This window comes from Malania oleifera, chromosome 11 (genome assembly GCF_029873635.1).
Source record: "Malania oleifera isolate guangnan ecotype guangnan chromosome 11, ASM2987363v1, whole genome shotgun sequence".
Taxonomy (NCBI): Eukaryota; Viridiplantae; Streptophyta; class Magnoliopsida; order Santalales; family Ximeniaceae; genus Malania; species Malania oleifera.
This window is the reverse complement of record NC_080427.1, coordinates 31,968,748-31,981,076: the sequence shown is the minus strand read 5'-3', so window position 1 is coordinate 31,981,076 and position 12,329 is coordinate 31,968,748. Positions and strand designations below refer to the sequence as shown.

General features: G+C 36.5%; 2 protein-coding genes across 2 annotated transcripts in view; both read right to left on the bottom strand.

Annotated features, from left to right (window-relative positions):
- Positions 1-1,554, bottom strand: part of LOC131167450 (uncharacterized) — a 2,093-nt gene extending 539 nt beyond the window's left edge. The window contains exons 1-2 of the mRNA XM_058126256.1: positions 709-1,554; positions 215-619 (exon numbers count right to left, since the gene is read on the bottom strand). Coding sequence (XP_057982239.1) covers positions 215-619; positions 709-802 — 499 coding nt within the window. The 5' untranslated portion in view covers positions 803-1,554. The remainder of the gene's footprint in view (positions 1-214; positions 620-708) is intronic.
- Positions 1,555-5,760: 4,206 nt separating this feature from the next.
- Positions 5,761-9,724, bottom strand: LOC131167449 (pyrroline-5-carboxylate reductase-like). Its single transcript, XM_058126255.1, has 4 exons — positions 9,416-9,724; positions 7,384-7,470; positions 6,818-6,868; positions 5,761-5,928 (listed from the first exon to the last, which is right to left on the bottom strand). The coding sequence occupies exons 1-4, from the start codon at positions 9,614-9,616 to the stop codon at positions 5,761-5,763; spliced, it is 507 nt and encodes a 168-aa protein (XP_057982238.1). The 5' UTR covers positions 9,617-9,724.
- Positions 9,725-12,329: the final 2,605 nt, after the last annotated feature.

Below are 12,329 nucleotides of genomic sequence, written 5' to 3'. Positions count from 1 at the left end.
TCTAGATTCAAGTAGTGTGCCAGCTCAGCAAAACGTTGATGGAGTTGGCTCCCCCCCGACCTCGTCAATATTTAAATGCCTCCTTGAATTATTCCTCATCTCTCACCAAAAGCCTTAGCTATGGCTTCCTTAGCCCTATCCATTGCTTCATAAATATATCCCATTGCAGGCTTCTTTTCCCCATCAACCATACGGAGTACACAAACAAGTGGACCTGTTAACTTAAGAGCATAGACGATGGTACTCCAAAAAGTAGGCATCAAAACAATAGTAGCTGCTCTTTTGCCAGCCGCCTCCTTTGCCCATTTAGTAGTATTCCAATCTTCAGAAATAAACATCTTCCTCAAGTTATTCTTTTGAAGATGGATTGAACGATGGGTGATGAAGGCAGTTGCAAATCTTGTAACTGCTGGTCTTAGCAACTCCTTTCCTCCAGTGAATTGTCTCATCAAGTTGACAACGCCAACACGATTATAGATATAGCCATTCAAAAAAATTGCCCTTTTCAAAGTTGCATGAATTGAAGGCATCTTCCCAATATCCTCCAAAATTAAATCAATGCAATGAGCAGCACACGGTGTCCAATATAAATGTGGCCTCTTTGCTTCCAACAATCTCCCTGTTGAAAAATCAAGGAATGAAGCCATTAAAATATTAAAATAAACAATATATACACTATAGAAAGTAGTTCTAAAAATAAGTTCTTACCTGCTACAACATAGTTTGACGCATTGTCAGTTACCACTTGAATCACATTTGATTCTCCAATTTCTTCGACCATCTCATCAAGTAATCTATACATTCTATCTGCATTCTTGACAATATTAGAAGCATCAATAAACTTGATGAATACTGATCCCCTTGGAGTGGAGAGTTCACTAAAAAGTTGATTATGTCCTTATTAGCAACTGAATCTCTCCAACCATCAGACATAATTGAGCAGCCATATTTTGTCCATTCCTCCTTATGGACCTTCAACAACTCTTTCATTCGACTGACTTCCTCCTTTAGGTAAGGAACTCTCACTTCATGATAGCTAAGTGGCTTTATTCCAGGACCATATTGTCCAATCGATTCAAGTGCCACTGCAAAGCTGCTCAAACGTACAGCATTAAATGGTATCCCAACATCATACATTCACCTAGCAAAATCTCCCATTGCCTTTTTTCTAAGTTCTTTTTTGCACGCTTCATTTATTGATGTTTGCTTCATCTTCCCTTCTTTCCTAGCTTGAATCGCTTTCTTTGGATCGGGAGTAAAAAACAAGTCTATAGGCCCCTTCTGTTTTGGTTTCTTCAAGTTGGATTGGTATGATCTTTTACTTGCATCACTAGTAAACACTCTCTTGCCACAAATGTCAATTTCTTGAACTTCATCTTCTTCATCTTCACCGTAATGATCTATATCATCAAAGTCGGGCAATAACTCATTTTCCTCCTTTTCCATATCTTTCTTCAACATATACTCTTTAATCTCCTCACGTACATGAGCAGGGCACTTAGAGCATTCTTTCACATTTCGAAATCCTCCGACAATGTGTTGTTTTGCTCGAAATATTCCTCCCCTTGTGACTTTAGCACAAAAATTGCAAGTCAAATTATTTCTATTTTTTTGATCCTCCAAATGTGCATACTTCCATGCGGGATCTTTCTTTGACGAGGCCTCACATCCAGAACTAGAATCCATTTAAGATTTTAGACTTGGTATCCTGTATCCTAACTGAAAAAACAATGCATCATATATTTAAAATTTAAGACTTACATAATGCATTTCCAAACAAATTAAAAAACAGTAGCTAAATTTCTGTAAAAAAAAATAAATATTATGTATTAATTATAATTTGTAAGCTTACATTAATTAAACTTAATATTATAAATTAAAAAACAGTAGCTAAATTTCTGTAAAAAAAATAAATATTATGTATTAGTTATAATTTGTAAGCTTACATTAATTAAACTTAATATTATAAATTAAAAAACAGTAGCTAAATTTCTGTGAAAAAAATAAATATTATGTTATTAGTTATAATTTATAAGCTTACATTAATTAAACTAAATATTATAAATTAAAAAACAGTAAGCTTACATATAAAGAAGAAGAAGAAGAAGAAAAAGAGCAGGCAGCAGTCAGCAGCACGCAGCAAGCATGCAGCAGGAAGAAGAAGAAGAAGAGAAGTAGCAGGCAGCAGGAGCAGCAGCAGAAGAAGAAGAAGAGAAGAGAAGCAGCAGGCAGCAGGCAGCAGGACGCAAGCAGCAGCAGCAGCAGAAGAAGAAGAAGAAGACTTACAAAGGTTCGAAGGCTTAAAGACGATCTCCAGCTGGTTCGAAATGTTGAAGGCGACGTGACGAACTCACCTCGTGCTCGAAGGCAGTCAGACGAACTCACGACAGCTTCGAAGGTAGGCAGACGAACTCGCGAGGGCTCCGGCTGGTTCGAAACGAAGTTGCGCAGGTCGTGCTTCTTCAAAATGTCGAAGATGAACTCACGATCCTGGTCGAAGCTTGAAGACGAAGGCGCGAAGGCTTCCGGCTGGTTCAAAGGCTCGCAAACGAACTCACGAAGGGCTTCGAAGGGTCGAAAGGAGCTAGGGCTCTGTTCGTTTGAGTCGAATGAGGGATACAAGTTTGGCTTGGGCTATTTGTCTCCTTTAAATGGCTTAAAAAAACACAAGGCGCGCCTCACTGCGCCTTGCGCTTCACTGCACCTCGTCTCGCCTGGTGTCGCCTCTTGCAGGTCGCCTCGCCCCACCTGGTATGAGGCGGTAGACTCATCGCCTCACTGCGCCTTGCGCCTAGGCGCGCTTTTAACTACTATGGTTTGTGCCCACATTCCTCAAAAAAATGGGGCTACAGAGAGGAAAAATAGACACACCCTTGAAATCTGCACCTTATTTTATCAAATGCATGTACCCAAAGTGTTTTGGAGTGATGCTGTACTTATTGTTTGTTATCTGATCAACAAGATGCCATCCTTTGTTCTTAGTGGTAAAATTCCCTACTCCATTCTCTTTTCTAATTCACCTTTATTCTCTCTCCCTCCTTGTATATTCAGGTGTGTCCTTTGTTCATCAACTAACTCCAAGTGTGAATAAGTTGGATCCTTGTACTAAATGTCTTTCTAGGCTACTCATATACTCAAAACAATTATATTTTTTATAGTCCTATGCTGCATCGCTTCTTTGTTACCACAGACGTTACCTTCTTTGAGTCTACACCTTACTACACCCAGACCTTGAGTGCTTCTGAGCTTAATGAGTCTCCTCCTCTGCCTAATCTTCCATATTCTACTTTGTTGTCCTTGCCCAACCAACCATCTGAGTCTCCATGTAGTTCGAAACCATCTAAGTCTCTATGTAGTTCAAGTCCTTCTCATTGTCTCAATCATCCTAATTTGCAATTGTATTCACAATGGCTGCTCCAAGGAAGAGAGTCCCTTCTAACTTCTACTACAACGCCTTTGGTTTCCTTGTCTGATAATCATATTTCTCATTATGTTGATCCTCCCATTGCTATTTGAAAAGGTAAACACACATGTACCCAACATCCCATTTCCAACTATATGTGTTATGACTTCTTATCACGAACCTAATATTGTTACAGCTCTATCATCTATTGTCCTTCCTAAATTTGTTTCCGAAGCCTTAGCCCACTTTGGGTGGACGAATACTATGGTTTTGAAGAGATGAATGCTTTATAGGGCAATGGCACTTGGGACTTGATATCTCTTCCTCCTGACAAGTCTGTCATTGGCTGTCGCTAGGTATACATTGTGAAAGTCAACCCTGATGATCCTGTGGCTCGTTTAAAGGCTTGTCTTGTTGCTAAGGGGTATACTCAAATGTATGATTTGGATTATTCTGACACCTTTTCTCCGATTGCCAAACATACATCAATATGTTTGTTCATCTCCTTGGCTACTACTTGTCATTGGCCTCTGCATCAATTAGATGTGAAGAATGCCTTCTTGCATGGTGATCTTGGGGAGGAGGTCTATATGAAGCAACCACCTAGATTTGTTGCTTAGGGGGAGTTGGGTTTACAGTATTGGCTCAAGAAGGCACATGATTTAAAACAGTCTCCTAGAGCATGGTTTGGTCGTTTCAGTGTTGTAGTACTATAATTTGTTCTTCGATGGTGTGCGATGGATCATTCTGTGCTTTATCGTCATACTTCATAGGGTAGGATGCTTCTTATTGTTTATATGGGGATACAGGCAATGATGATAAAGGTATTTCAAACTAAGTTTCAAACTAAAGATTTAGGACCGTTGAAATATTTCTTTGATATAGAAGTATCTAGATCTCGTATGCGAACTGTTTTGTCACAGAGGAAATATGTTCTTGATATGTTGGATGAAGTTGGATTGTTGGGATCCAAACCAATTGATACACCCATGGATCCTAACAGCAAGTTAATACTGGATATGGGTGATTTGCTGCCTAATCTCGGATAATATCGAAGACTTGTTGGAAAGTTGAACTATCTCACACTCACTCAGTCGGATATATCTTTTGCAACAAGTGTTGCGAGTCAATTTCTAGATTGTCCAAGGACAAGTCATTGGGACACAGTCATTCACATCTTAAGATACCTCAAAGGTGAACCTGATAGAGGTCTTTTATATCGTAATCAAGGTCACACTTAGATTCATGGATATACAGATGCAAATTAGGTTGTATCGCCTTCCGACCAGAGATCCATAACTGGGTACTATATCTTCGTTGGTGGTAATTTGGTTTCTTGTAGGAGTAAGAAATAAACTATGGTGACCAAGTCAAGTGCTGAATCCGAATATAGAACTATGACTTACGCTACTTGTGAACTAGTCTGGTTGAAGAACATGTTGGAAGAATTGAGTTTTTCACATTCTCAACCTATGAAGTTGATGTGTGATAATCAAGCTGCTCTTCATATTGTTGCCAACCCAGTCTTTCATGAGCGAATGAAACACAATGAAGTTGATTGTCACTTTGTTCGGGAGAAACTTGAGTAGAAGCTCATTACTACCACTTATGTGAAGTTTGATACGCAACTTACTGATTTGTTTGCCAATGCTTTTGGGGGGTGGGGGTGCTCGTATTAAATTTATTTGTTACAAGTTAGGAGCATATGACATTTATACTCTAGCTTGAGGGGGAGCGTTAGAGGTTATTTATGTCTTTAGCATTATCATTAAGTGTGTTAGTATGTTAATTAATGAGAATTATTAAGGGTATTATTGTCATTAGAATGTATTTGATTTGTATTTATAAATAGGGGGAGAGACCTATCTTCAAGTTAGGTCATTCATTTTAATCAAAATCTCAACAAGTGCTATTTACACAAACATTGTGCTTGCCAGGGTAGCGTTTCATTCTAAATCCCTCAAACAAGTTTACCGCAGGATGACATGGCAACAATTTCAATGGTGTGGAGCTGTCAATGATAGAAATTAGAGTTGAGGGAGGAGTATGAAACTTGGTGAATAGTTAGGGGATATAGGTGCAATTTTCCCATTCAAGCAGCTAATGAGAACTTTGAATCAAGCAAAAAGCAGGCCAACTAATGCATATAACTCCTTGGTCCAGTGATCCTAATGCAAAGACCAAAGCGCACACACTCATACACATGCACACATTGGGAATGAAAACAATCAAATATATTCAAACTTGCCAAGGAGTATGGGAAGATCTTTCAGCTCTGCAGAGTTTTACCAACTACAGGGCATCACTGAAGTAGTAGAGCACATAAGATGTACCCCAAAACTTAGTAAGAAGTTGCATCAACGACAACTTAGGCATGATAGAAATCCAACATAATCATGTAGGAAACCAAGATGCATAACAATTAACAGTATAAGGACAAAAAACATGATACCTGAAGCTGCCTCACCAACAGCAGCAGGCGTATTTGGCATTACCCTAACAAATCTGCTATGACCAGCCCATTCCTAAATGAAATACAACAATGACGTCAATGAATTATTTAGAAATTTTAAGAAGTATGAGAACAAAAACATAAAATGCCTGCCTTGAAATAGGCATGAAAGTGATACAAACGTTGTCCAGGAAGATGATAGAACATTGGAAAAGCATAAAGCACAAGAAATCAGAAAGTCGAATGAGCACATAAATGCAAAAAAAAAAAAATCAAAAAATAAAACACCTTGAAGTACGACTATAGAAACGAAAATGATACAAATGCTGTCCAAAGGAAGGTGGAATGAGAGAAGAGCATAAAGTATATGACATCAAAAAGCTGAATTAGCGGATAAATACAAGTGGAGTGCATGGATATTGTTCTGAAGAGGGTTTCGCACTTGGATCCATCTCTAATGCCTAAATATCCGCAATTAGGTAATTTACAGTCACTGTAACCAATCTACCATAATTAATAGTATCAGGTCATATCAAAATATGAATGGAGCATACCGCTTCAAAAGACTAAAAACCTCAAATATTAAAGAGTATACCTTTTAATGGATATTTGAACATTAGTTTGTGTTGTGATGTTTCACACTATGGTAACATCAACTAATCGTAGTAACAACAAGTTTTCTAACAGTGGAGAATCTACGTGCATACTACAATTGTGACATGCCTAGGATTCAAAACAGCCCTAGCATTATCATAGTGAATCACCATTATGATCTTCCTTGCAGCAGAACCCCTCATCAAAGGCATAGTCTTACTCTAACATACACAAGAGAGGCATACACATTTCCACTGTTGAAAATATTTATTAGGGCGTCATGTTGTAACATCTCTATGCACAACCTTCATCTCAAGAAGTTTACATATTAAGAAAATGGCAAACAATGACACTCAAACTCCACAAACCTGTAAATCTTTCAATTTAACCCCTGCAACAACTGACACCAAATGCTGCTTCTTTGAAATATAAACTCACAAATCATGTGCTGAACAAGGAATTGTTTGTATTAAAAAAATCCATCACATAAATTTTCATGGTTACATATCATATAACTTAAGAGAAGCAGTACTCCATAACCAATATTGTATCCTTTAGTTTTCTTTACCATTAACTCTAGTTTCCAATATTTTCAAATTTTTAGGGAGAAATGTTCAGAAATCAAATGAGATTGAGCTTTGCTCTACTTTCTTTACACAAAGCAAAGGACAATCATATGACAGCACCATATAATTCTAGTCATTCAGCATATACGAACATCTAATGAATAGGGAAAATTCATAATTCTTCAACTAAAGTAAGAAAGAAGTTTCAAATGCTCAAATCCATGATTTTTCATCTAGAAGGGGGGAAAATCTATAGAGCATGTGATTAATTGCCAGCTTTCACACATACAAATCTGAAAGATAGAAAAAGGACACTAAGCATGACTACAAAGCACGTGATTCTTTAACTTGCATGTTTTCACATACACAAATTTTGATGGCAAAGAGTTCTGAGCATGAGCAATACTAACTTGAGGTTTCACAGAGAAAATGACAACATCACTATCCTCAACAACCTGATATCATAAAAAAAAAATATAACAAAATTATGGCAATGTCAAGAATATAAATAAAAAATAATTGTGATAGCATCAGGAATACTGCAAATAACTCCAATAAACAAGAAGGGCATGACTTACATATAACATGTCTTAAGTTGCCATAGCATGTCAAGATGAAAAAGGATCATGACCTACCATATGATGGTCCCATTTGGTATATCAATTATACCACCTAAGCTTGTGATTTTAGCATTCAATATAAATGAAAGTTGAGGAAAAAAATAGATATATTCTGGGCAGAAATGTTTTTGAATTGTTTAAGAGAACAGTTTGGAACAAATGACATGCACATTGATTTTTGCATGTGACATGGTACAACTCATTGATTTAAATACTTTAACCTTCGTGGTAATGATGGTCCCATTAAGTATATCGACTTATTGCATTTTCAAACAAATTATATACAGCACAAACCTTTTAAAAATTGTTCATAAAAATATTTTTCAATCAAATGGTATAAACACATTGATTCTTACAAACCAAATGGTATTATATTAAATGATTAGGTTAGGAATATGAAACCAGCTCCTCAATTCTCACCCTTTTCCTACATAGTCAATTTCATGAGAAGCCAATAAATTCCTTAGTCAAATTTCTAACAATACCCATTTTACACCTCAAACATGAACAGAGATTTGTTTTGATTCCTTGCTAAAAATTTTGAGGAAAGAGAGAGAACATTGTCTTAGCATACGCAATTTCACAAATAGTTTTACGACACAACATTGGAACACCTTTCGAATCTACAAAAAACAGTTTCGTAAAAGAATGAATGCTCCAACTTGTCAAAACCAACACAATTGAGAAAGGGTAAATTTGGCAGTAGGGACAAAAGCTAGGATTTTGTGGTTGGAGGAGTCAACATTTATGACATATAACAATAAAAATATAAACTAAATATATCCTGTTCATGATGATGATGATAATAATATTAATAACAATTGGTGCTAATATTCTTTAGGGCTGTATGTCTCAGGCCTTGTCATAGATGATGTATAGCCAATCACAACTGTCCTTTACTCAGTTCAAATGAAGGGGTTAAAGATAATGGGGAAAAAAAAAAACAGGAGCAGGTGGAGTGAGAAGGTCGTCAGGTGGGGTGAAAAGCTCCACGTTACCAGTAATGTGCAGCCCGCAAAGAACAACATTATTCAATCATTCTAGAGGTAAAAGAAAGATAAGATTAAGATAAATTATTTGAAGAACATTTATTTTCTACATATTAATTGGGTTCTTTATAGGTCTGCAAATAGATTAAACGAGCTATTCCTATTAGAGAACAGGGGGAAAAGAGGAAAAATAAATAAATAAATAAATAAATATATATATATATATATATGGTAAAAGAAATAAAAGATATACACGTTACGTATTCAAACAAGAAGAACACAGTGATGCTTTTATTTTTTATTTTTGTGTTGTCGCCTACATACGAAATGTATATCCAAGTTGTTCTCTGTTGATCTTATAATGCTACAAAGCATTGGAACATACTAAAACTATTTACAAAGTACCAACATTTAAATATTCCTGATGAAATGTTTTTAAAATTTTATGGGGTACAGACACCATAAATATAATTATTTTACAATCTTGTTCTACATGTATATACATAAAGGTTAGAACGGAGGAAATCAAATGCCAGCCGCCCTCTCCCTTCGACCCTGAATCAGCGGGATATCTTACCTTCAAATGTCTGTAGATCATACAAGTTAGCATTTGAGGAACTTCTTTTGTTTCACCACATTTTCTCAGCAACCAATCAAACCACCGATAAGAATTGTCAGATGGAAGGAAATTATTTAAAAAACAAAAAACAGGAACAATCCCTGTGCCTGCGCAGAAAGGCAGACACACGAACGGAGAGTGGGGGAAAGGAGGCAGAGAGAAGAGAGATTACGTCCTGATTGCGGTCGAAGACCTTGACGCCGAAGGATTCAAATGCAGACCTGCGGGCAGGGCCAAGGTGGGCAGTGCAGATGCGGGAAGCAGGGAGGAGACCAGAGTGGACGACGCCTTTTGCAATGCTTTCGGCCATCTTACCAGCTCCGATAAACCCTAGTTTGTAGGTGTCGATGGGAATAGGAGCCACCGCCGCCATGGATACGAGTTCACTGCAAGACACCTTGTTGGAGGGAAAGATCACTCCGCTTTAGCGTGTGCGCGTTGTTTTTGTTGTTGTTTTTTCTTTTTTTTTAAATCATAATGTAAATGCATCGACCAAAATGGACCAAGTCAATTACAAAATCGTAATCTACAAAAACAGGCACCCACTAACATCTCAAAACACAATAATCAAATACAGTCATCGCAGCAATATTAGTCATGATCTACAAAAACCCATCTCCCCCTCCCCTTGATTATCTATACTAGAATCCTTCCATACCAAAAGCATTGGGAATTTATGTACGTGTAAGACTGAATAGTTTTGATTATTGCTTGGGGAGAAGTCACTTTCCCTTCAATTTTATTTTTGTTTCTAAAATGTCAAATGAGATACACTGTATTGAAATATGACCCACATGAAATAAAAAGGCAATAGACATTTATGAATTAATAGATTAAGGTGACTTTTAACTTTTAAAATTTTATGAGAATTAATAGAGAAGTGGAAGGGTTTTTTCCAATTAATGCCTACTTTTATGGGGAGTGGGATAATAATTGTATATATAGGGTTAGAAATTGTCCTCTAACTACCAAGTTTTCTCTCATCAGTTTACCCACATGATCTGGTAAATAATTGTCCTCTAACTACCAATCTACCAATCTTTCGAACTCCTCTAGGTCTCATGTCTAAGATTTCACGCTCTATTAGTGATGGAGCTTCATTCCTCTGTGGTTAATCATATTAAGGTGTCTGTAGCTCAGGAACTTGTGACTCAGTAGCCACTTCTCTTGTCTGTATTGGTTCTTCTCCTTCAAGTGTCAATTCTGCATCTTTTGAACATTCAGCTTGGTCCCATTTCCAGGATTCATTTTCTTCAAAGATGACATCCCGACTGTGAAAGACTTTCTTATTGATGGGATTGTAGAGTCGATATCCCATGGTGCTATCGCCGTATCCAACAAGGATACACTTCTCTCCTTTATCATCCAGCTTTGTCCTTCTTGCTTCTGGGATCTTGGCATAAGTTATAGAGCCCAACACCCTAAGATTACTCACACTGGGCTTGTGAGTACTCTAGGCTTCATATGGTGTCCTTGTATTAAGACTCTTCGTAGGACACCGATTGAGCAGATAAATTGTACATAACACTGCTTCTGCCCAAAAACTCTTGGACACATTCTTATCCTTTAACATGCTTCTAGTCATGTTAAGGATTGTGCGGCTCTTCCTTTCGGCTACATCATTCAACTGGGGAGTGTAGGTCGGTGTGAACTATATTTGAATCCCTTGATGCCTAAGGAATTCCAAGAAAGTTTCGTCTCTGTATGCAAGAGAAATGATTCCTACAAGTCTTCTTCAATGATTGGTTTACGTTATGGCCGATTCTGGTATGGTTTTCTTGAAACTTTTATTTTTTGTATGAAACTGATACATGTGATGATCATGATAGTTAAAATCCTAATTCAGTAAATGAAATAAGGAAAATTTCTTACATATGGTATCAGAGTTATAGTTGAAACTATAATGATTTTCCTTTTAATATATAAATTAATTTTGTTATTTGTGTAATGTTTTGCGTTCATGATTGATTGTTTGTTTAATTCCAGAAAGTTCTCATGTTGTTTGTCAGATTTAATGAAATATTGATGGAAGCATGTAGTGGCTGGATTTATTGGATTGTAATATCATGATTCCAAAATTGTCATCACTTTTGTAGTGATATATTGTGCTAATTACGAGTCTAAGGAAAATTTTGTCTAAGAAAGTGGGACTTAATCGATCCATTGTGACCCTCCTCACTTCTCTGGGAATTTACCTAATATAATTAAGTACAATCATCACTAGGCCCCACTGCCACGTCATCAACGTCACATCAGCAAATGGCATCATAACGACTTCGTACTATTCTGCCAATCAGGGAATATTTTGTTAGTGAGTCAACCAATGCATGCTTTATTGTTTGAATTTAGTATGGGCCACTTACATATGATAGTAAATTAGTAATGGTGTGGGTTATTATTTATCTGCTTTGAACATGGGCAAACTTTTTGCTTTGATATTTATCAATCAATATTTATATTATGGTTATAATGTTGTCACCAAAGTAATCTTGCTGAGAATAGTTATAAATATTGAATTTAAATATGATTTTGTAAAAATTATTATGGAATGATTATTTGATTATTATAGTTTACCCAAAGGTGCACCAACTTTTGAGTATTCATTAAATTAATTAAGATAATTGATATAATGACAGTGATATTGGAATGGATGCTCAAATGTGACAAACCAATCAAACTTTAAAGGGTTATCAATTATGCCTCTCATCATCAAATTTGAATGTTAATATATTGCATTAGTTAATCCAAATATTGAGCTCAATATTACTAATGAAAGTGATTTTTCTCAAGGCATTAATGTTGTAATAATTTATTGCAGTGTTAGTTCCTGTTTCGATTCATTCGTTAGCTTCTTCTATTTTGATCTTTAACGGATCTAATCTCTCTGACTAGAAGGAACGGATTCAGTTTCACCTTGGTATTCTGGATCTTGACTCAACACTAGGAATTGACAAATCGGCTACTTTCAATGAAACAAACAGTGTGGAGCAGCAAGCTTTGTATAAGTCATGGGAAATATCGAACAAATTAAGCATCATGTTTATACAAATGTGTATTGCGAATAATATGAAGTCAACGCTTCCTCA

Bases quoted from the DNA above. Each gene is read 5' to 3' on its own strand.
- LOC131167449 (XM_058126255.1), bottom strand. From the start codon at position 9,616: ATGGCGGCGGTGGCTCCTATTCCCATCGACACCTACAAACTAGGGTTT. The intron at 7,471-9,415 runs GTAATCTCTCTT...TTATGATATCAG, and splicing joins TCTTCGACCGCAATCAGGAC to GTTGTTGAGGATAGTGATGT. The intron at 5,929-6,817 runs GTTTGTGGAGTT...TATTTCATTTAG, and splicing joins TTAAATTGAAAGATTTACAG to GAATGGGCTGGTCATAGCAG.